The sequence below is a fragment of the Salmo salar genome, chromosome ssa12 (genome assembly GCF_905237065.1).
Source record: "Salmo salar chromosome ssa12, Ssal_v3.1, whole genome shotgun sequence".
NCBI classification, from domain to species: Eukaryota; Metazoa; Chordata; class Actinopteri; order Salmoniformes; family Salmonidae; genus Salmo; species Salmo salar.
Window position 1 is genome coordinate 56642317 of NC_059453.1, and position 23052 is coordinate 56665368.

The 23052-nt window shown below is 40.9% G+C and overlaps 1 protein-coding gene across 1 annotated transcript in view; it reads right to left on the reverse strand.

The window, feature by feature from the left end:
* LOC106565330 (receptor-type tyrosine-protein phosphatase gamma) overlaps positions 1-13144 on the reverse strand; it is a 305168-nt gene extending 292024 nt beyond the window's left edge. Inside the window, exon 1 of the mRNA XM_014132317.2 lies at positions 12519-13144. Within this exon, the coding sequence (XP_013987792.1) occupies positions 12519-12603 (85 nt within the window). The 5' untranslated portion in view covers positions 12604-13144. The remainder of the gene's footprint in view (positions 1-12518) is intronic.
* Positions 13145-23052: the final 9908 nt, after the last annotated feature.

Sequence of the window (23052 nt, forward strand, 5' to 3'; positions counted from 1 at the left end):
ATGCACCCTGACGACGGTCGCCAGTTGTACGGTGTTTCCTCTGACACATTGGCGCGGCTGGCTTTCGGATTAAGCGAGCAGTGTGTCAAGAAGTAGTGCGGCTTGGCAGGATCGTGTTTCGGAGGACGCATGGCTCTCGACCTTTGCCTCTCCCAAGTCAGTATGGGAGTTGCAGCGATGGGACTTGACTGTAACTACCAATTGGATATCACGAAATCGGGAGAATTATTTTTGTAAAAAGTACAAAAAAAGGCTATTACACCATTATTTATCATTACCGCATGTCAGAGGCATGAAGAATGAGTGAATGGACTTGAAAACGGGTGGTATAGCCTATGCTCCAATATGTGATGTGGTTCGACGAGAACACTGACCTTTTTTCAAGTCAGTCAGAGACGAGTGGCCGACACCGAGATGCGCGCGGACAGCAGTGTACGCATAAATTCTTGCTTAAGGACAATTGTCAAATGTCATTACACTTTGTGTTTTGTGTAAAAGATGTCTCTTTCCATTCATCACTGTTTGGAGGTTAGAAATATGTTGCGAGTGAATGAACGTGCAAAGGAGCCCTTTGAAGGGATTTTTTGACAATCAGATGAAAACATCATGACTGGTTGTGTTTATGCCACAATAAATGGTAATACATTTGAACAATTTAATGAAAGATCTTTCCAACTACGCCCACAGGGATCCTCTTGAATTAAAAGGGATTCTTGATGAAATGAACAAAAATGTAAATGAAAAATCATGAGCTGAAATAAAACATCCCATACACACAAAAAGTTTATTTCTCTCAAATTTTGTGCACAAATTTGCTTACATCCCTGATTTGAGCATTTCTCCTTTGCCACGATAATCCATCCACCTGACAGGTGTGGCATATCAAGAAGCTGATTAAACAACATGATCATTAAACAGGTGCACCTTGTGCTGGTGACAATAAAAGGCTACTCTAAAATATGCAGTTTTGTTACACAACAATGCCACAGATGTCGCAAGTTGAGGGAATGTGCCATTGGCGTGCTGAGTGCAGGAATGTCCACCAGAGCTGTTGCCAGAAAATCTTATGTTCATTTCTCTACCATAAACCTCCTCTAACGTCGTTTAAGAGTATTTCGCCTCACAACCGCAGACCATGTGTAACCATGCCAGCCCAGGACTTCCCCATCCAGCTTCTTCACATGCGTGATCGTCAGAGACCAGCCATCCATACAGCTGACGAAACTGTGTGCTTCCACTATCAAAGAATTTCAGCAAAAACTGTCAGAAAGCGTCTCAGTGAAACTCATCTGCGTGCTTGTTGTTCTCACCAGGGTCTTGACCTGACAGACTTCAGCGGCCAAATGCTCACCGTCAATGGCCACTGGCACGCTGGAGAAGCGTGCTTTTCACAGATGAATCCCAGTTTCAACTGAACCGAGCAGATGGCAGACAGCATGTATGGCGTCGTGTGGGTGAGCTGTTTGCGAATGTCAACGTTGTGAACAGAGTGCCCCATGTTGGTGGTGGGGTTATGGTATGGGCAGGCATAAGCTACGGACAACGAACAGAATTGCATTTTATCAATGGCATTTTGAATGCACAGAGATACCGTGACAAGACCCTGAGGCACATTGTCGTGCCATTCATCTGCCACCATCACCTCATGTTTCAGCATGATAATGCACAGCCCCATGTCCCAGTTCTTACATGGCCTGCATACTCACCAGACATGTCACCCATTGAGCATGTTTGGGATGCTCTGGATCGACGTGTACGACAGTGTGTTCCAGCTCCCGCCAATATCCAGAAACTTCGCACAGCCATTGAAGAGGAGTGTGACAACATTCCACGGGCTACAATCAACAGCCTGATCAACTCTATGCAAAGGAGATTGTGTTGTGCTGCATGAGGCAAATGGTGGTCACACCAGATACGGACTGGTTTTCTGATCCACGCCCCCTACCTTTTTTATAAAAGGTATCTGTGACCAACAGATGCATATCTGTATTCCCAGTTGTGTGAAATCCATAGATTAGAGCCTAATGAATTGATTTAAATTGACTGATTTCCTTATGAACCGTAACTAAGTAAAATATTTTAATATTGTTGCATGTTACGTTTTTATTTTTGTTCAGTGTAGTTCTATGATTAGGCCCAGAAAAAAAGTTGAATGCCTAAACTCAAGAGCATGTACACATAGTCATAGGAGGTCCCTTACCAGGAAGAAATTAAATCTACTTTCAACCCTGGGATTAAGGTTAAGGTTAAGAGTTGCAAAGTAGCTAAGTAATGGTAAGTAGTTGCTAGTTGTCCGTATTGAGATTCGAACACGCAACCTTTGGGTTGCTAGTAGTTTGTGTAATATGACCAACCACCTTACTTTCGTTTGCCTTAAGTAACCTTCAGTCTTATATAACCATACCAAAAGCAACATAGCATACTATTTACTATGTTACGTATAGTCTATTCCTTCACGTGTCCTTACTAGTGTGTTTTTACAGTCAGAGAAAAGCACATCTCGGGTTCTCAGGATAAGATGTTTACACTCATGACTCGTGTTGATGACGATGGCACTTGTGCTCGATGTGTACTCGATGTTCTTAGCTTCCAGTGAGATAATTCTACAGATTTCCACTTCATTCCAACTTGCATCAGTGAAAAGTATATCCCCTCAGATGACTGTGTGTAATGAGTACCATAACTAATAACCTCATGTTGATCATAATATATGACTTGTGTTGGGGAGGAATGCACTTAGCTACTGAACTGTGTACTCGATGCTCGTAGCTTCCAGCAAGATCTTTTTACACTCCATTCCAACTCCCTTCTTACATCATGGTGTGAAAGATACTGTATATCCCCTCAGGAAACCGTGTGGGGTGACTGTCATAACTAATAACCTCGTGTTGATCAGAATCTTTAATTCATACATGTGTTCAGGGGTTAGGCCTAATACATGTCCGCTGCTGTAGTCAAATTTAACAAATTAACGAGTAGCCTACAGATACTTTGAGCAATTTGAAGTCTGCTGTTGCTTTGGCAATATTTATCATAATTCAAATCAAACAAGCAAAATAGGCAGGGTTTTTTACTTGTCCAGTTCAGGGGTTCTCATCTGGCTTCAAAGACAAGTTGGGTTGACCAAGGCAAGCTATTTGGGGGTGTCTCTACGAGGACTGTGATATTCCTGAAAAAACAAATGCTTTCCACAAGGTGAGCCCAGGTGTCACTAAACTTCATAGCCAGTCTTTGAACAATTCATCTTTCTGGAGGGAACAGAAGGAGTTTTTCCTAGCCACTGTGCTTCTACATCTGCATTGCTTGCTCTTTGGGGTTTTAGGCTGGGTTTCTGTATAAGCAATTGTGACATCTGCCGATGTAAAAAGGGCTTTATAAATCAATTTAATAGAAATTTGATTGTGGTGATTTATGCTAACTAGTCAATCTAGTTCCAAAGACAGAGCTTGTGTGCATCTCTTTGAGCTTCCCACTGATAAAGTATCGTAAATTCTGTTTCAGCATCTCTACCCATTAGGCTTTTTACGATAGGCCGTAATGTCAAGCACCCTATTCAAAGTACAGTGTCCAGCATGTCCCCAATGAAATGTAACATGAGAGAATAACCAACCAATCACCAATAGAAAAATGTGTATTTTGATCAATGTGTCCAATTACTTTTAATACCTCAGTCTTATTGATCCCCTTGGCTTTCAATTAAATGATTAACTACCTCTCAATATGCAGGTCAGGGATAGGAGAGAGAGAGGCAGAGACGGGATGGGAGGAAGAACGATCGCTTTCTGATTTCATTATATTGGCAGCCACTCAATCACTATGGAGCTCAGGCCTCATTAGGCATGAGGGAAGCAGCCACCCCAAAGAATGAAATGCACATTTATGCATTACACAAACAATGTCTGCAGGCTGTATACAAGAGCTTCTTAATTTTAATAAAGGGTCGGACCCTTTTTTTTTTTTTAAATTTCGCCTAAAATGACATACCTAAATCTAACTGCCTTTATCTCAGGACCTGAAGCAAGGATATGCATATTCTTGATAACATTTGAAAGGAAACTGAAGTTTGTGGAAATGTGAAATGAATGTAGGAGAATATAACACATTAGATCTGGTAAAAGATAATGCAAACAAAAAAACATGTGTTTCAAAAGGGTTCAAACTGTAGAACCCAGTTCCTACATTTGAATATAAAAATAGATTTTATCAAACAAAACTAAGTAAAACTTTTTCTCTGGGACCCTCAGGGTGACAAATCAGAGCAAGATTACTGAATGTAAGTACATTATTTACCGTCAGAGGTGTATCAAACCAGTGCATTCTCCTCAAACAGTAGCATTGTCTTTTTTCACTGTAATTACTACTGTGAATTGGACAGTGCAGGTAGATTAACAATAATTTACCTTTCTGCCCATATAAGACATGTCTATGTCCTGGAAAATGTGCAGTTACTTACAATGTCATTCTAGTCACATTAGCAACAACCGTCCCGGTATAGGGACACCGATCCTGTAGATCCTTTCTGTGTGTGTGTGTGTGTGTGTGCGCGCGCACATTAGAGACTTTTTGCAGTCTAATCTAAGTCTCAGACTGACTGACTGACACTTCACATCAAAACACTTTGTATATACAGGTTCAACCTTTTCCCTGTCAGCAACTAATAGGATGGAGAACACAACCATTTAAGGAGAAACACACACACACACTCATGGGACGGAGAGCACATGCAGACACGCAGCATACACACAAACACTTCACAATGTCTTACACACAGCCAAGACACAAACACGCAATACCAGGTTGTTTGATGTATGCTATACATTACAAAGCGCACTTATTGAATTTCCAAATCTCCTCAAATATCATTTTCTCATGCGATTTAAATAAGAGACTCATGTAAAAATATAGCAATGGAACACAAACAGAATTCCAATACAAAGGACAATCATGTCATCGGAAAACGGTAAGTGCTATCCGGTATCCTTGAGACGTCCCTACCATAAACCCTAACACCAACCACATTCAATTTAACCTTCAATGTTGTAGGGACATCCAAGGATCCCGGATAACACGGACCATCGGAAAACCCAACAAGACTCCATTTTGTTCTAGTCTCCTATAAAACAATGAGTGGGAAACTGATTCAGTGTTGAGGGTTACATTATCAGAAAGGCACTTCACTATGCTAAACTCTCTCAGCAGGCCTGGGCGATGTCAAAATAATTTGGAAGCTTCTAAACACAGCCAACATCAAGAAACTTTTGCATCCCAGGACAAAATAGGGTAGATCAAATGAACAGGGGCAAAACAGTGGTAACCGACCTGACAAAAGCCAAATATAACATGTGCCTTTTTCACTTCAGACATGCATTTAATAATGTGTGCACTGTACATGACTGGCCCCTTGATTTGCATGATGTTTCAGTATTCTGAGAACCTTACTTTTTGCTTTCTCATCCGTACAGAGAGGAGTTTGGATTACCGTGAATACTAAATCCTCCAAATCACTCCATTGTTTGACGTGAGGGAAAGCAAAACAACTAGTGAAGGACCATAGACATGAGCACTGCCTTGTTTAAACATGGGACAAAATACTGTAGTTTGGTTTCAGCATTGCTATAATTAATAATAATAATAATAATAATAATAATAATAATAAAGTGAGAAAGATCATACCTTTCAAACCCAAATCAGTAGAAGGGTTACCGAGTTAGAATATGTTGATAGAGCAAGAGAAAACGGATTTTGCAGAGGAAGGCAATACATTAGCAGAAGAAGGGAAAACATCATCACTGACAAGAACGTGCCTCTTTCGGAGTCGGTTTGAAGTGCTGTGTGAGATCTCCCCATAGCATTCCAGCACAACAACACATCCTGTAAAATACAGCTGACACGTATTGGAAATTAACACATGAACATTACTCATTTGGGATATACCCACAATAACAGGACACAAATGATATGGGCACTGTGTATTTCAAATTCCAAGGGACATCTATAGTGATTCAATGACGGCAACAAAAGCACATGTAAACATTTCTTTTTAAAGGATCAGTCAATAGAAAACATGAGGAGACCGAGAAAGGGAAGGACGTATATTAGGTAAACCCCTGCCAGAGAATGAACTCTCTATACTCCCCTCTCCCCAGCCCAGACCAGCTACTGACTCCTCAGCCGTAAGTACAGCTGACTTGACAGCTCATGTCAGGGAGAGATTGTTTAAGAGAAGGATGGCGGGATGGAGGAGGGGATGGAGGGATGGAGGACAGTTATTGATATGGTTGAGTCCTTGAGTGCAGCGGTATTCGTCCTTTAGTGACAGTGCCTTATTGCGTGGACATTCATCACGGTTCTAATAAAGCTACAGGAGGAGAGTAGATGGAACACAGAGCATGTTTGCCTGGCTACTGGAGGTCTGAGGGGTATACTACAAAGCAGGATCAATGAGTTAGCCAGCTAACTTGCCTAAATATTCTTAAATAACTTTTTTTTTTTTTAAAGATAAGCTTGGAATGGGTGTGGTCTTATATACTTAACAAACAAAAAATATATCTAAGTTAAGCTTTCTTAATGACCCAGAAAATCAATAGTTAGAGTACGAGTGCTGGATGATCTAGGATCAGTTTTGCCTTTTAGATGATCATGAATAAGATTATATGGACTTCGGGATCAGGACTCCTATTCTGAGACACTTTATGAATACTGTATTTGATGTGAATGTGTCCCAGACAGTACCAGAATAATCCTGTTTTTCTTCCTCATCTCTGTAGCTTGGGTGCTGATTGGACAGGTGATGGGATGCGGTGCAAACCAGATGTGACCAGGGGGATAAGGTGATCATCTTGACCAGGGTTGGGGAGTAATTGATTACATAAAAAACATAAAAATAAAATACCAAATCAGTTACATTACCAGCAAAAATATTGTAATCAGATTACAGATACTTATGAAAAACTAGATGATTACTTCTTGGATGAATTTCAGAAAGGATGTTTACGCAAAAAATATTTCTCTTCTCAATGACATTCAATTCAGCATTGAAAAAAAGTTTACATTTGGTCCACCTGAGTGAGTCTGACCACAAGTCAGAGGCCACTATGATGATACATGTGTAATGGATCAGTTTTGTCTTCTAATGCCTCTTAATGGGAAAGTAATACAACCCAAAAAAATACTGAAAGTAAATCAGATTACGTTAACTCAAGTTTGGGTAATCAAAATTATGTTTTTTCCCCACAAAAAGGCTTTATTACAGACAGAAATACTCCTCAGTTTCATCAACTGTCCGGGTGGCTGGTCTCAGACCATCCCGTAGGTGAAGAAGCTGGATGCGGAGGTTCTGGGCTGGCATAGTTACACGTGGTCTGCGGTTGTGAGGCCGGTTGGACGTACTGACAAATGGTCTAGAACGACATTGGAGGCGGCTTATGGTAGAGAAATTAACATTCAATTCTCTGGCAACAGCTCTGTTGGACATTCCTGTATTCAGCATGCCAATTGCACGCTCCCTCCAAACTTGCATCTGTGGCATTGTATTGTGTGTATTGTATTGCCTTTTATTGACCCCTGAACAAGGTGCACCTGTGTAATGATCATGCTATTTAATCAGCTTCTCGATATGCCACACCTGTCAAGTGGATGGATTATTTTGGCAAATAAGAAATGCTCACTAACAGGATGTAAACAAATTTGTGCACAGAATTTGAGAGAAATAAGCTTTTTGTGCACATGGAGCATTTCTGGGATCTTTAATTTCAGCTCAGGAAACATGGGACCAACACTTTATAGATGCGGTAAAGAGATCAATGGTACGCAGACTGTGGGAGCTGGAAGAAGCATGCCAGATTGGCCCACATTCAACAAATCTGATCTAACAAAGTGGATATTCGTCAAATCCGTCATGATTTATTTATTGTAACTGGACCAATTTGAAAATATTTGGCTATTTATGCTGCATAACATTTAGAAGTTGTCCCTTTTCAGGTTAGAAGTGACTGCTAAATGCTAACTCCTGTTCGTACAAGCTGGTAGCATAGCTAGCATACAGAAATAGGTGGTGGTATTCAAAGTCGTTTTTAACTATAATGCAGTTGATTGGTGACGATGTCATAAACATGTAATGGGGTTGACCTCCAAACAATAACTAAACTCCAATTTTTAACTCAACATAGTATGAAATACACACATAAACAATAGCCTAAAAACGTAGGAAACTTTTTCTGGGGGGCAATGAGGAGATCCTGGATCTTTCCCCCATGCATTTCCATGGCATTTCCATTGTTCGAGTTAGATTTCTCTCTTTACCGTATGCATCTCTAATCTCTCGGTCAGAGGAATAGCTCCTCTAGGGCCCACGCTACAATCACAATGGAAAACTATTACAGGATTGACTATTGAATCTCAATGTGACTGCTACGGAAGACAGCAAAGATGAGTTGAGTTGAACTCAGAGTTCAGCTGTGCAGAGAACAGGTCAATGCATTAATAACATTATTGCAATATTATAACAATGTAGCTAATAAGCCGCCTTGCATGTTTCATTTACAGTTCACAATGGGAGTATGTAACTTTCCATCAAGGTCATCAGAATGATACACTGTTTAATCTAGAAACCACAAGTTGCAACAATGTAATGTCATGAGTGCATCCCTTTGAATTGCTCCATGAAGTGGTTGTGTACAGGAGAATGTTGCTTTTTGACAACCACATTTTTTTAAAGTATGTAATTGGTGTGTTAATTGTTTTTGAGAGACTTACCACAACCAGCGAATCATTTCCTCATCCTCGTTGTGCAGTACAGGGGGTCTGAAAAAACATGAAGAAATGCTCCAAAAAAACACCCAAATACGTCCTTTTATAAACGGAAAAGCTCTCAGTATAGTGATGCAGGTCTTTAGATGTTGTACACATGAAATTGTATCATTCCGAACTTTATCCGCAACGATATATTCAATTTTGTTGCTACTTTAGCAATACTTTTCCATCCATTATAGAAGCAGGCTACACAGTGAGGGGGGGAAACAGCTCGAGGACGTATTTGGGTGTTTTAGAGCATTTGTTCATGTTTTTTCAGAGCCCACGTACTGCACAAAAAGGATGAGGAAGTGATTCGCTGGTTGGGGTAAGATTCTCAAAAACAAGTGAAATTGCTTATTGGATTTAATCATTTTCAGGTGATACGTATTTGTGTAATGAGGGAGGGTGTGGCGAAAGTGAATAACACCTTATATCAAGGTGTGCATAATTATTAGGCAGCCTCATTACCTCAGGTAAAATGGGCCAAAAAGAAATTTAACTGACACTGAAAAGCCAAAAATGTAAAATGCCTTTCAGACGGATGCGACACTCTTTAAATAGCTAAACTATTGAGGTGTGACCACCGGACATTCAAACGTTTTGTTGCGAATAGTCAACTGAGGCGCAAAAAACGCATGGGGAAGAATAGGCGCAAATTAACTGCAAAATACTTGAGGAGAATTAAACGTCAAACTACCAGGAACCCATTATCCTCCAGTGTCACCGTATTCCAGAACTGCAACCTACCTGGAGTGTTCAGAAGTACAAGGTGTCAAGTGCTCAGAGACATGGCCAAGGTCAAGAAGACTAAAACAAGACCACCACTGAATAAGATTCACAAGTTGAAGCATCAAGATTTCAGGTATTTCTCTGCCCAGACAGATTTTTCAAAGGTTTTATACAGATGAAATGAAAGTGACTCTTGATGGACCAAATGGATGGGCCCGTGGCTGGATCAGTAATGGACACAGGGCACCACTTTGAGTCAGGTGCCAGCAAGGTGAAGGAGGGGTACTGGTATGGGCTGCTATCATTGAGGATGAGGTAGTTGGACCTTTTCGGGTTGAAGATGGACTGAAACTCAACTCCCAAACCTACTGCCAGTTTCTGGAAGATTCTTTCGTCAAACAGTGGTACAGGAAGAAGTCCTCAGCATTCCAGAAGGCCATGATCTTTATACAGGACAATACTCCATCACATGCATTCCAGTATGCCACTGCTTGGCTAGCCAGCAAGGGCCACAAAGATGCCTGAATAATGACCTGGCCCCCTTCCTCACCTGACTTAAATCCTATTGAGAACTTGTAGGCCCTTCTCAAACGTGAGATTTACAGTGATGGAAGACAATACACCTTTTTGAACAGCATTTGTGAGGCTGTGGTTGCTGCTTCAGCAAAAATTGATCGTGAACAGATCAAGAAACTGACAGACTCCATGGATGGAAGGCTCATGGCAGTTATTGAAAATAAGGGTGGCTATATTGGTCACTGAATATTTTTGAAAGGCCAAAAATGTTATATAATTGTCATTTTGTGTTACTTATCTGTTACACTTACTCTAAAAATTGAGAATAAACAAGTGAGTTGAGAAATTATTTTTGTAATTTAGTTGCCTAATAATTCTGCACACTAATAGTTGCCTAATAATTGTGCACACATATTTCCCTGAGAAAGACAAAACTCACTTTTCCTTTGTTAAACATTCAGGTTTGAGGTTCAATAACATTTTGGATTGACTGAGAGCATTGTGTTTGTTCAACAATAAAATTAATCCTGAGGAATACAATTTGCCTAATAATTGTGCACGCAGTGTAATGTCAATCTTTTAATTTCATCCCATGTTGAAATTTCTGGCAATTTTAGCAAAGTCACATTATGAGTGATTCATCAAAATACCATGATTTTGGGGACTTTCACAAAATGTAATCCATAGAATAGTCCTTTGTAGGCAGGATGGTTGATGATATATATCTGACATTTGAATCTAAAAGTATTATTAAGAAATAATTAATCAAAGTTGGCATATTTATGTCATTTTGAAATTACCCAGGCCTCCTTAAGACTGCATAATGTTTCATCTGTAGATGCTACAACTAAAATGTATTGTCATATGAAGCTTTAAAACTTGCTCTGCAATGAGTAGTTTTTTTTTATTACATTTTTATTTATGAACATTAAAAAATAAAACATGAATATTGAAAATATACCATTGTTGATTTGGCAAACTTTTCAATATATTGTTTAACATAATATACTCTACAGGCATATGAAAGTTCCAGAATGGGATCTCCGCTAGTTTTAAATTTAGGGCCCATTTTATAGAGTAATTTGCATTGTAGGCAATGTAACCAATCACAGCCCTCCATTTACTTGTCTCATTGAACATTCTACCAATCACCAGCAGCTGGAAGACCATTTAAAATCCATTTTCACATTCACTCTGATGGTAATGCTTACAAATTGGATAATAAGTCAAAAAGTAGCAGAGATCCCACTCTGGAACTTTGATATGCCCGTACAGCAGGGATCATCAACTAGATTCAGCTGTGAGCTGATTATTTCTTGAGCGGATGATTGGCGGGCCGGAACATAATTACAAATAATTTGTAGACTGCAAATTGACAGCAAGAAACCCAAACAGATATAATGTTTGACTAAAACGTAATAATTTTAAACCTTGCTCACATTTGTATACGATCACGTGTCTCTCTATTAGGCATAGGAATACTTGGTAACAGATTCTTAAATTAAAATCACAAAGAGCTGATTTCCTGGTGCTTTAACAGTCTTACGTCCAACAATGAAATTAAAAAAAGCTAAATCTTGAGGGGCCAAATCAAACCACTTGCGGGCAGATGCCACCAGTTGGGGAACCCTGCCGTAGAATATATTGTGTTTAACAATATATATTTTTTAAATTGCCAAATCTAAAATAGATTTATTTTATAAGTTATTGAAATCAAAATACTACTCATATTACAGAGCAAGAGGTAAAGCTTCATACGACACCAATGTTTGCTTTGTAGCACCTACAGATGGAGTCTGATTAATCAGGCTGTAATACACAATTCATTGGTATATACAGCCTGAAAGTAATCCCTGCAAAATCGTGTAAATGTTCCTTACAAGACAGAATGTTGAATAAATGACATTTAAACTTACTCTACTGGTTGGTCGTCTGTGTGGTTCTTCTGTTCGAAATTTGAGACAAAATATCCACAGGAAAGTATTTTTTTTACCCAACTATTTAGACTCCAGTCCATAATGTTTAATCTGTAGTAGTCTGATTAATCAGGCTGTAATACATAATTAATACACAATTCATTTATGGCATATTTATCCAAAATATGGCAATTTTTATCAATTATTTGTCAATTATGCAATGAGATACAAATGTCAAATATATGTCAACAATTCTTGCTGCAAATGACTATACTATAGATTACTTTTCATGAAAACCCCCAAAAATCATGGTATTTTTGCCTGGGTTTCATGAGGAATCACTTATGTATGTAGGATGGATGTGTCATCTTCCATGCGGCAGGAGCTAGCAGCAGCAAGTCTTCTCGTCCTGTTATCTTTTCGTGATCAGGGTAAAATTGGAAATGACATTTTCCTGGTCTAGATTTTAATACAAATATAGATGAACATTGTTGCCTATATATGCACTAAACACACTGCAGTGAACAAATAGTTTACAATATTGCAAACAATGCAACGACTTACCAGGATGACAGTCGGTAAACACGGCCAAGGCTGAAAAAATTATGGGTAAGGTCCACCAGTGACTCGGTTCCAGTATTCTCCGCATGTCAAAATACTCATCGAGAGCAACAAGAAGGCAACGGGTGACAAAGTTTGAGGTCTACAAAATTACATAAACTTGATTGTTGAAAACAGACGTTAGCACATAGGACGCAAACCCAACTGCAGTGTCTGATATGAGTGTAGTTTGATGGCAATTCACTTGAAGCCAATTAAGCATCTGTTTCAAGGAATATCAACGGCTGTGAACCGCAGAAAAATAGTTTTGTCACAGTCGGCCACATGCATCCAAGCTTCCTTTCTACATTCCCAAAGTGAATCCTATAGGTGAAAGTCAACGAGCCCGACTCAATTTCGTCAACTTGAGGGGAAAAAAATGGTCGAAGAATAGGCTACTGATTATGTTCGTCCATTCAGCGGTGACCCGCGGCGCCACTTATGAATGTAGAGAGAATGTTGCAAAGGCAGTGCTGGAAGCGTTCCATCACAGACTTTCTAAACGTACTGAACTGTCTTTGGTTCCATTCTTCCATCCAGGAAGTAGCGGTGTGCATGTGAGTGTTCTGGCGGACGGTTTAGAATAGAGCGAGCTGCATGGGGCGGGAGGTAAAATCTGAGCTCAGGACGCTGGATCCTAGCGCCGAAGTAAAGCTGTAGCGCTCTAAAAAGCCTACAGCAGCACCAACACATTGTGTCAAGTTTTTATATTTCACTACAACATAAAACAGGCTCTGTCAGTTGAGTGGGTAATTATATAAATCTACTTAAACAATCATATGCTACATATCCATAACATGGGGTTGTCAGTAGTTTTGAATAATATAAAAAAAACGTTATTTACGGAGATCTTTGGCTTTAGGCTACAATCTGAACACAGTACTTATTTATTCCACCTACGCTACTTGTTACTTGCTACTTGTAGGCAGCACAAATCTCAGTGGGGTATAGTACTTAAGTTAAAATACTTTAAAGTACTAAGATAGTTTTTTGGGGGTATCTGTACTTTACATTTATATTTCTGACTACTTTTACTTCACTACATTCCTTTAAGAAAATATTGTACTTTTTTCTCCATACATTTTCCTTGACACCCAAAAGTACCTGTTACATTTTGAATGCTTAGCAGCACTGGAAAATGGTCCAGTTCACACACTTATCAACAGAACATCCCTGATCATCCCTACAGCTTCTGATCTGGTGAACTCACTAAACACACATGCTTCGTTTGTAAATTATGTCTGAATATTGGAGTGTGCCCCTAGCTATCCGTAAATTTAAAAAACATGAAAATGGTGCAGTCTTATTTACATAATATAAGGAATTTTAAATGGTTTATACTTTTACTTTTGATACTTAAGTATATTTTAGCAATTACATTTACTTTTGATACTTAAGTATATTTTAAACCAAATACTTTTAGACTTTTACTCAAGTAGAAGTTTCCTGGGTGACTTTCAATTTTACTTGAGTCATTTTCTATTAAGGTATCTTTACTTTTACTCAATTATTATGACAATTAGGTACTTTTTCCACCACTGCCATGTCTGATATTTTTTTCACTACATGTTTTTTGACCAATCGGATCAGCTCTGAAAAAGATCTGATGTGAAAAGATCTGATGTGATTGCTCAAAAAGACCAATTAGTGTAAAAAAAAAAAGAATTGGGCTGCCTGTGTAAACACAGCCGACTAAACACACCAAAATGTAGGTCTACTGAATAATGTGCAAACTTTGCCCACTAGAGGGAGAATTTATAACAGCTAAACCAGAAGCCATTGGAATGGATGATACAAATACTACTGTAGAAGAGAACTATTACATCTCTTGTCAACCCTCAACCAGGAAAGACTGGCATGCAGGTGATGCAAAGCCATAGCAAGAGAGTTTTTTCAATAACAATTTATGATCAATAACATCAAAGGCTGCACTGAAATCTAACAATACAGCTCCAGCTATCATCTTATTATCAATTTATTTGAACCAATCATCAGTCATCTTAGTTAGTGCAGTACAAGTTGAGTACCCTTCTCTATATACATGATGAAAGTCAGTGGTTGTTCTCTGACAAATAGCATTGTATTTGGTCAGACACAATTCTCTCCATCAGTTCACTAAGAGCAGGCAGCAAACTGATTGGGTGGCTGTTAGAGCCAGCAGAGGATGCTTTACTATTTTTAGGCTGTGGAATTACTTTAGATCCTTCCATGCCTGTGGACACACACACTCCTTTAGGCTTTGTTTAATGATATCGCAAATAGGGTTGGCAATACAGTCTGCTACCATTGTCAATAGTTTCCCATCAAGGTTGTCTATACCTGGTGGCTTATCATTATTGATGGATAATAGGTTTTCCACCTCTCCCACACTAACTTGACCAAATTCAAAACAGCAAAGCTTCTCTTTCATTGTTATATATTTTTTTCAAAAATATGATGGTTCACCTTTCATTGTTGTCATTTCACTTCTGAGTCATTCCACTTTACTAGTGAAATAGTAATTGAAATGATTGGCAATATCAAACTTTTTTTTAAATAAATGACTCGTCAACTTCAATGAACGATGGAGATGAATTGGGTTTTCTGCCGATTATATAATTTAAGGTACTCCAAAGTCTTTTCCCATTGTATTTTGGGTCATTTATCTTGGTTTGGTATTATAATTTATTCTTCTTTGTTATGTTTAGTCACAACATTTCTCAATTTACAGATTGTCGACCAATCAGCTGAGCAGCCTGACTTGTTTGCCACCTCTTTTGCATAATTTCTTTGAACCACACAATTGTTCAGTTCATCTCAATCCAGAGGGCTCTAACAGTTCTCACAGTTATTTTCTTAACAGGTGCATACTTGTCAATTATTGGCATGAATCATTTTACAAATACTTCCAGTGCTGCATCTGGAATCACAAAAGAGTCCTGATAATTGTTTTGTATGATCTCTTATAAATTACCTTTGGCGGTTTGGCTTTCGTTGTTATTGCCACAATGTTATGGTCAATACAGCCAATGGGAACTGATATTGCTTTGGAGGAAAGCTCTGCAAACATTAGTGAAGATATGATAAATACAAGTGGATGTCACAGATCCAACACAACAGCCTTGTCTCAGGGTAGTAAGTTGGTGGTTTGAAGATATCCCTCTAGTGGTGTGGGTGCTGTGCTTTGGCAAGGTGGATGGGGTTATATCCCGCCTGGTTGGCCTTGTCCGGGGGTATTATCGGATGAGGCCACAGTGTCTCCCGACCCCTCCTGTCTCAGCCTCCAGTATTTATGCTGCAATAGTTTACGTGTCGGGGGCTAGGGTCAGTCTGTTATATCTGGAGTTTATCCGGTGTCCTGTGTGAATTTAAGTATGCTCCCCCTAATTCTCTGTCTCTCCCTCCCCTCCGAGAGGACCTGAGCCCTGGGACCATGCCTCAGGACTACCTGGCCTGATGACTCCTTGCTGTCCCCAGTCCACCTGGTCGTGCTGCTGCTCCAGTTTCAACTGTTCTGCCTGCGGCTATGGAACCCTGACCTGTTCACCGGACATGCTACCTTGTCCCAGACCTGCTGTTTTCGACTCTCTCTCTCTCTATCGCACCTGCTGTCTCTAACTCTGAATGATCGGCTATGAAAAGCCAACTGACATTTACTCCTGAAATGCTGACCTGTTGCACCCTCTACAACTACTGTGATTATTATTATTATTTGACCCTGCTGGTCATCTATGAACATTAGAACATCTTGGCCGTGTACTGTTATAATCTCCACCCGACACAGCCAGAAGAGGACTGGCCACCCCTCAGAGCCTGGTTCCTCTCTAGGTTTCTTCCTAGGTTCCTGCCTTTCTAGGGAGTTTTTCCTAGCCACCGTGCTAGTACATCTGCATTGCTCGCTGTTTGGGGTTTTAGGCTGGGTTTCTGTATAGTACTTTGTGACATCGCCTGATATAAAAAGGGCTTTATAAATACATTTGATTGATTGATTGATTGATGGTTGAGAGATAACCTGGGTCATATTACAGGCATTTGTCACAGTTAGAAGTTTCCTCTTAAGAGGACAGCTAGTTGCTAAAGCGTCAATACAGGATTAAGATTGAATCCTACTACACCAGCTCTGATGCTCATCGGATGTGGCAGGGCTTGATAACTATTATGGACTACAAAGGGAAACCCAAGTGCGAGCTGACGTGAGCCTACCAGATGAGCTAAAGGCCTTTTATGCTCGCTTCGAGGCAAGCAACACTGAAGCATGCACGAGAGCACCAGCTGTTCTGGATGACTGTATGATAACGCTCTTGGCACTCCACACTGCCCTTTCCCACCTGGACAATTGGAACACCTATGTGAGAATGCTGTTCATTGACTACAGCTCAGCGTTCAACATTATAGTGCCCACAAAGCTCATCACTAAGCTAAGGACCCTGGGACTAAACACCTCCCTCTACATCTGGATCCTGGACTTCCTGACGGGCCACCCCCAGGTGGTAAGGGTAGGCAACAACATGTCTGCCATGCTAATCCTCAACACTGGGGCCCCTCAGGGGTGTATACTTAGTCCCCTCCTGTACTCCCTGTTCACCCACGACTGCGTGGCCAAACACGAGTCCAACACCATCATTAAGTTTGCTGATGACACAACAATGGTAGGCCTGATCACCGACAACGATGAGACAGCCTATAGGGAGGAGGTCAGAGAACTGGCAGTGTGGTGCCATGACAACAACCATAGCTTTCACCTCGATTCCCCTGGTCAGTCTATGTCATTGGAAAAGCAGGTGTTCTTATTGTTTTGTATACTCAGTGTATATGTGATGTTGTGCTGAAGCTACTGACCAGGAAGCTTGGCTCGCTCACTCCTCCCAGGCTTTTGGGAGGGAAGGTGGACAATGAACTTGTTGTACCGGATGTATGCAATGTCCGCACACTCTCTGGCAGCTTTCATAGGTGAGCAAGGTTTTTTCCAACTCTTGCACACAGCTTCAGAGAAGTCCTTGTTGAGGAAGATGTTGGTTCCTCTCAAGTTCTTGGTTCTCTCCAGAACAGCCATCTTGTTCTTGAACTTTAGGAACTTGACCACTATCGACGTAGGTCTGTTACCTGGGCTCGTTACAGGTTTTCCAGACCTGTAGGCGCACTCAACCTCAATCTTCCTGTGATCGATTTGCAGCCTTTTGTGATAATTTTTCTCAACTTTCTCAGGAGACTCCGCCCAGGTCTCATGTGGAGACTCTGGTATGCCATCCACAACGATGTTGTTGTTCCTGCATTGTCCCTCTCCCCCCCAGTCATCTGTAATAATGTTTCACAGACAGTGCTGATGTTATCTCATGTAGACTTACAGTTTGTTTTCATCATGCTGCAAGTCTTTTTCATCCACCTCACCCGGGGAGAACTGCAAACTGTTCTTAAGGTCTTGGACCTCTCTGGTCAGATCGTCCATTCTTTTGTTAGTTGAGTCCACCAGTATTTGGACACGTTATTGAAGCTATTTTCTTGTTGCTATAACAATTGCTTGTAGACATCTTATTGTTGATTTAAAAGATGACACACCTGTGACAGCGAGACACTGTCCTCTCCATTACTCCAACCTTCTTTGGGCGGCATGATGGTAGCTGGTGAATGCTGGTACTTCACACAATTCCAGCCAGCACAGCTCTCAGGAATGATGGAAACACCAACAAATAGCAGGGATTTAAACAGCTTACAAGCCTGGCTAGCTTGATAGCTAGCAGTTAGACTAGCAGCTTCGCCAAGCATCAGCTCTTCAGAATTCAGGGTTAGGCACTGTAAGGGGTGCGTAACTGGTGGCAGGGAAGTCAGACGCAGGAGTGCAGAACTTGCTAATAGCCGGAGCAGTTTAATAGCAAAACCAACGGCATAAAAATAACAAGATATGGGTACAAAAACCCGTCGCGCACCAATCAACACGTGCACAAGCACTTACAATAAACAATCCCACACAAAGACATGGGGGGAACAGAGGGTTAAATACACAAGTGATTGAGGGAATTGAAACCAGGTGTGAGGAAAAATAAGACAAAACACATGGAAAATGAAAAGTGGATCGATGATGGCTAGAAGACCGGCGACGCCGACCGCCGAGCGCCGCCCGAACAAGGAGAGGACCCGACTTCGGCGGAAGTCGTGACAGGCACATAGTAGGGGTCGCAGCAACTGAGTCTAACCTCGTCGCGGGATCCAAAACAGTTAGGCTATTATCCATTTTTCTTTCAATAATAGTTTTAAAGAAACTTTCAGAAACAACAAACCAAGTTCACTTGTTCCCACGTTCAGCATGCGTCACGCTCTATGTAAATGTGTAAAAATTGTGTGTTTGTAATTTAGCTGATTGTCAAAATAGTGAGCTTATGGCTACAGCGGTAACAATAAGGCTAGGATAATTCATATTGTTGGTTGAACAGATGCACACTCATTTTCCAAATGTTTATATTTAGAACAAAGTGATCACATGCATAATATGTTTGGCTTCCATCAGAGCTAGTATTATTCTGCCGTCTGTGTCATCTAGTTTGCATATTAATGCCGTTTGAAATCTTGATATTCATTCCAAAATCAGTTAAATCATTGATATCACAATTCATTTACACACTGCAATGCACTTGACCCTGCTGTCTTGCCTGACATGGTCCACACTGTCCTCAATACCAAATTCCTATGGGGATTGATGAATACTAGGTAATTCAAACAGACCTCATTCGTTGTATTACTATACACATAATCATCATTCCTACTGTACTGTTACATCTTGTAGAGAGAGTGTATTGTTTCATGGTGGTGCTTTTGTGCTTTTTCCCACCCACCCAGAACCCATTATGAATATGACCCTCAGGAGACCCCATAGTGTGATGGTCCCTTCCTTTCCCAGACTCCCACTGTCAGAGCTGTGAATGGAATACTTTAGCAGCAATTATCACCCTGACTATAATCAGGTATGAGTAGGTATTGATCAGAGGTCTGTGAGGCACCGTGTGACACACCCCAACCCCACAGCACCACAGACAGAGGCTGTGTCCCAATTGGCACCATATTTCCTACATAGTGCACTACTTTTGACCAGTGCCCATAGGGAATAGGGTGTAATTTGGGACGCATCCACAGAGACAGAAAAGGTGGAAATCAGCAGGGGTCTGGGAGTACGTATCCAGCTGGACATTTAATTTGAGGAATCCGATTAAATTCCTCATTTAATTACCCTGTTCTCAGCGGGGCTGTTGAGGACTGTCACAAGGGCCCTCTGCTTTTAATGTGGGCCATCTGCCTCCTCCTTTATTAAAAGCATGCCTCCGTGCCTCGGCTCTCACACGGTACGGCTTCCTCACTCTGCCTCCCAGGCCCTCTTCTCCAAAGCCTGCATCTCACACACACGGTTTCCTCAGTCTGCTTCTCATCCTCTCTCTTCTCCTTACACTCCTCTGCCTTTGTCTGCCTCTCGTGCCTTCCTCTCCTCTCACACAGCCTCCTCAGGTCCTCCTCTCTTCTCACACTCAGCCAAAGGTGGAACACCACACCAACACAAACACCATGTGTAGGCAATGACCCATTGCCCTTAGACTGCCTCCTAGGCCCTGCTCTAAAAGCCTGCCTCACACACAGCTTCCTCAGCACTCATCTCCTCATATTCCTCCAGGTTTGTTGGACCACCACACAACATAACACCACTTGTAGCCACTGACCCAGAGCCCTGTAATCCTGTGGGGGACTGTGCTGAGGGATCTAGTGTAATCCTATAAGGACCCATAACGATCCCGCTCTGGGGTACAGTAGGCTACTACAGTAAGCTACCCAGCCCAGTCAGCCAGCCCGCAACCCTGTCTGGGAAAATGTTCTGAACCACTTAGCTAACACCTTGAAGATCAAAGGGGCAATTTCAGGATGCAACTCTGAACTGGTTTGAGGTCCAGTTCATGATCCTGTGATATGGTTTGTGATGCTTCTGTAATAATATGCCACATACATTGTGTATACGGTCCTGATTCAAACCCTGCCACTTATACTGTACATCCCCCTGTGATCTTCTCTCTCTTCTCCTTCTCTTCTCTCCCCTATGCCTGCTTCCAGGGGCGCCGTATGGGGGGGGGGGGGGGGACTTAGGACGATTCTATGGGTCTGTGACTGACAGGGGCCCTAAAAAATTATTATAACATTAGGTCTATTTTTTTCGATATTCAATTATTAACCTATCATCATTAATATAATATTTTATTTACAATGTACTAATAAAACTAAAGGTTTCTTTTTCTTTTCTTGTTTTTGGCAAAAGTAAACATCCAGAGAGCCTCTGTATTGCCCCCCTACTTTTGCACCACTAACATGAGTTACTTAATAATATATGTTTACATTTCGCTCCTTTTTTAGCCGACATTTAATCAATGCAGGCAAACTTTTAGCAAGCTGTTCATACTAAATCAGTTGTCCCTGCCCCTGCCTGGTGCCAGGCCCTCCAGATACAGCTTCAGGCTCAGCAGCCCTGTCTCCCCGTACCCATCCCCGTACCCATCCCCTGAGGTGAGCAGCATTGTGTTGAATGACATGTCAGTTGGCATAATTGCAGGTACAGTCAGGAAAAAGCTCACTTGACATAGTTGCAGCCAATATCAGAGCCTTAAAGCTGGATGGGAGTCTCTCCTGTCTGAGGCAACACTGATTGCTACGCAAATGGATGTTGCACCTCAATTTAGCAAGGAACACAGCCGCCAGAGGAAAAGGAAGAGATTCCATGATGAGACCTCTCAAGAGGAGACAGCTCAGGACAGTGCAGCAATGGTGTTTCGGAACACAGTGTTTTTTTACTGCTATGGACAACATAAGTGACTTGGACACTAGGTTCCACACCACTGCAAAAATTGTAGAATCATTTTCAGCTGTTCTGAAAGTTGGGCCGATTAGTGAGGATAAAGTCCCTTTTGTGTAGCAACCACTGATCATAAAGTATTCCAGAGATCTTACACCTGAGTTTCAAAAGGAAGTAAGACACCTGAACACTGTATATGCTGCCACTTTCCCACCTAACTTGTCCCCTCTTGGTCTCCTGAATGCAATTTGTAAAATGCATCTGCAAAGCATTTTTGGAGAAGTGTGCATTGCTTTACGTATATTTTGCACACTGCCTGTGACTGTTGCTAGTGGCGAGAGAGCTTACAGTAAGCTAAAACTAATAAAAAACTATTTGAGGTCCACTATGTCCCAGGACAGGCTTTGCAGTCTTGCCATGCTGTCCATTGAAAGTCAGTTAGCCAGAAAGCTGGACTTCAAAGACTTGATCAGTGACTTTTCTAGCATGAAGGCTCGGTGCTGGGCTCTTGGTGAGTAAGGCTGAGTAAGGGCCAGTGATAACTGTTAAATGGCATCGATATGGATATTGGATCACTACACACATGATGCCCACAACTGAGAACAAGACTGAGAACAGACTGAGAACAAGATATATCTCAAAGTAATGGCTGGATTGCCATAATATTTGTTGTGCACAATCAAGACTCCAAGTGGAAGAAACCTATTGATTTGTTGACCACTTGACCTTTCCTCTAGCGCCACCATCAGGCCTTTTCATTTCCATTTTGTTTTCCATTTTTCATTTCCGCTTTTACAGCTGCTTATTTTTTAGTTGGTATGTATACTTAGTTCAAAATCTACTGCTGATTTTATTATTTTGTTTGTTATATCATTCTATAGATGATAATGTTAATTTAATTTAATTGAAGAGTCTAATGTATATTTAAGTTATATTTATTTAAGTTATTCATTCATGTTAAGAGAATTTTCCATTCAAGAATTTTAACATTAAAATTACATTTGGACTGTAAAAGATGGCCTTTAGCACATTTCTTATAGAGGGTATCAGTCTTGCATCAAATAGTGAATTCCACTGTATGCAGAATGTTGCATGCATGTCTGCACAGTGTTATATTTTCACAGCTCACTGTCAGTAAATATCATACAGTAACTATTGGACTACAAGAGAGTTGCAAGCCTGCAAAGGTAGAGTTATTTAAAGCTTTGAATGGGTCGATTGGGTTCAGGAGGTGTGTGGTTACAGCAATTGCGCAGGGTTGGTGTGGCCTGTGGTGGTGGGGGCCAATGTGATATCTTTTCATGGGGCCCAAAATCCCTGGCGGCGCCCCTGCCTGTTTCTGCCTCTCTAAGACTGGGTGCCAATGATCATGTTTTTACATCAGTGCTGGGGGAGTTTATTTTTTATCTACGAAATCTCTCTCTTTTCCTCGCTCTCTCTCTCTTCCACCCTCCCTCCCTCTTTCATTCACCTCTCTCTTCTACCTTGTAGCCATATACAGTACCAGTCAAAAGTTTGGACACACCTACTCATTCAAGGTATTATTTTTTTTAATTTTTTTACTATTTTCTAAATTGAAGAATAATAGTGAAGACATCAAAACTATGAAAAAACAAATATGGAATCGTGTAGTAACCAAAAAAGTGTTAAATAAATCTAAATATATTTTATATTTGAGATTCTTTAAAGTAGCCACCTGTC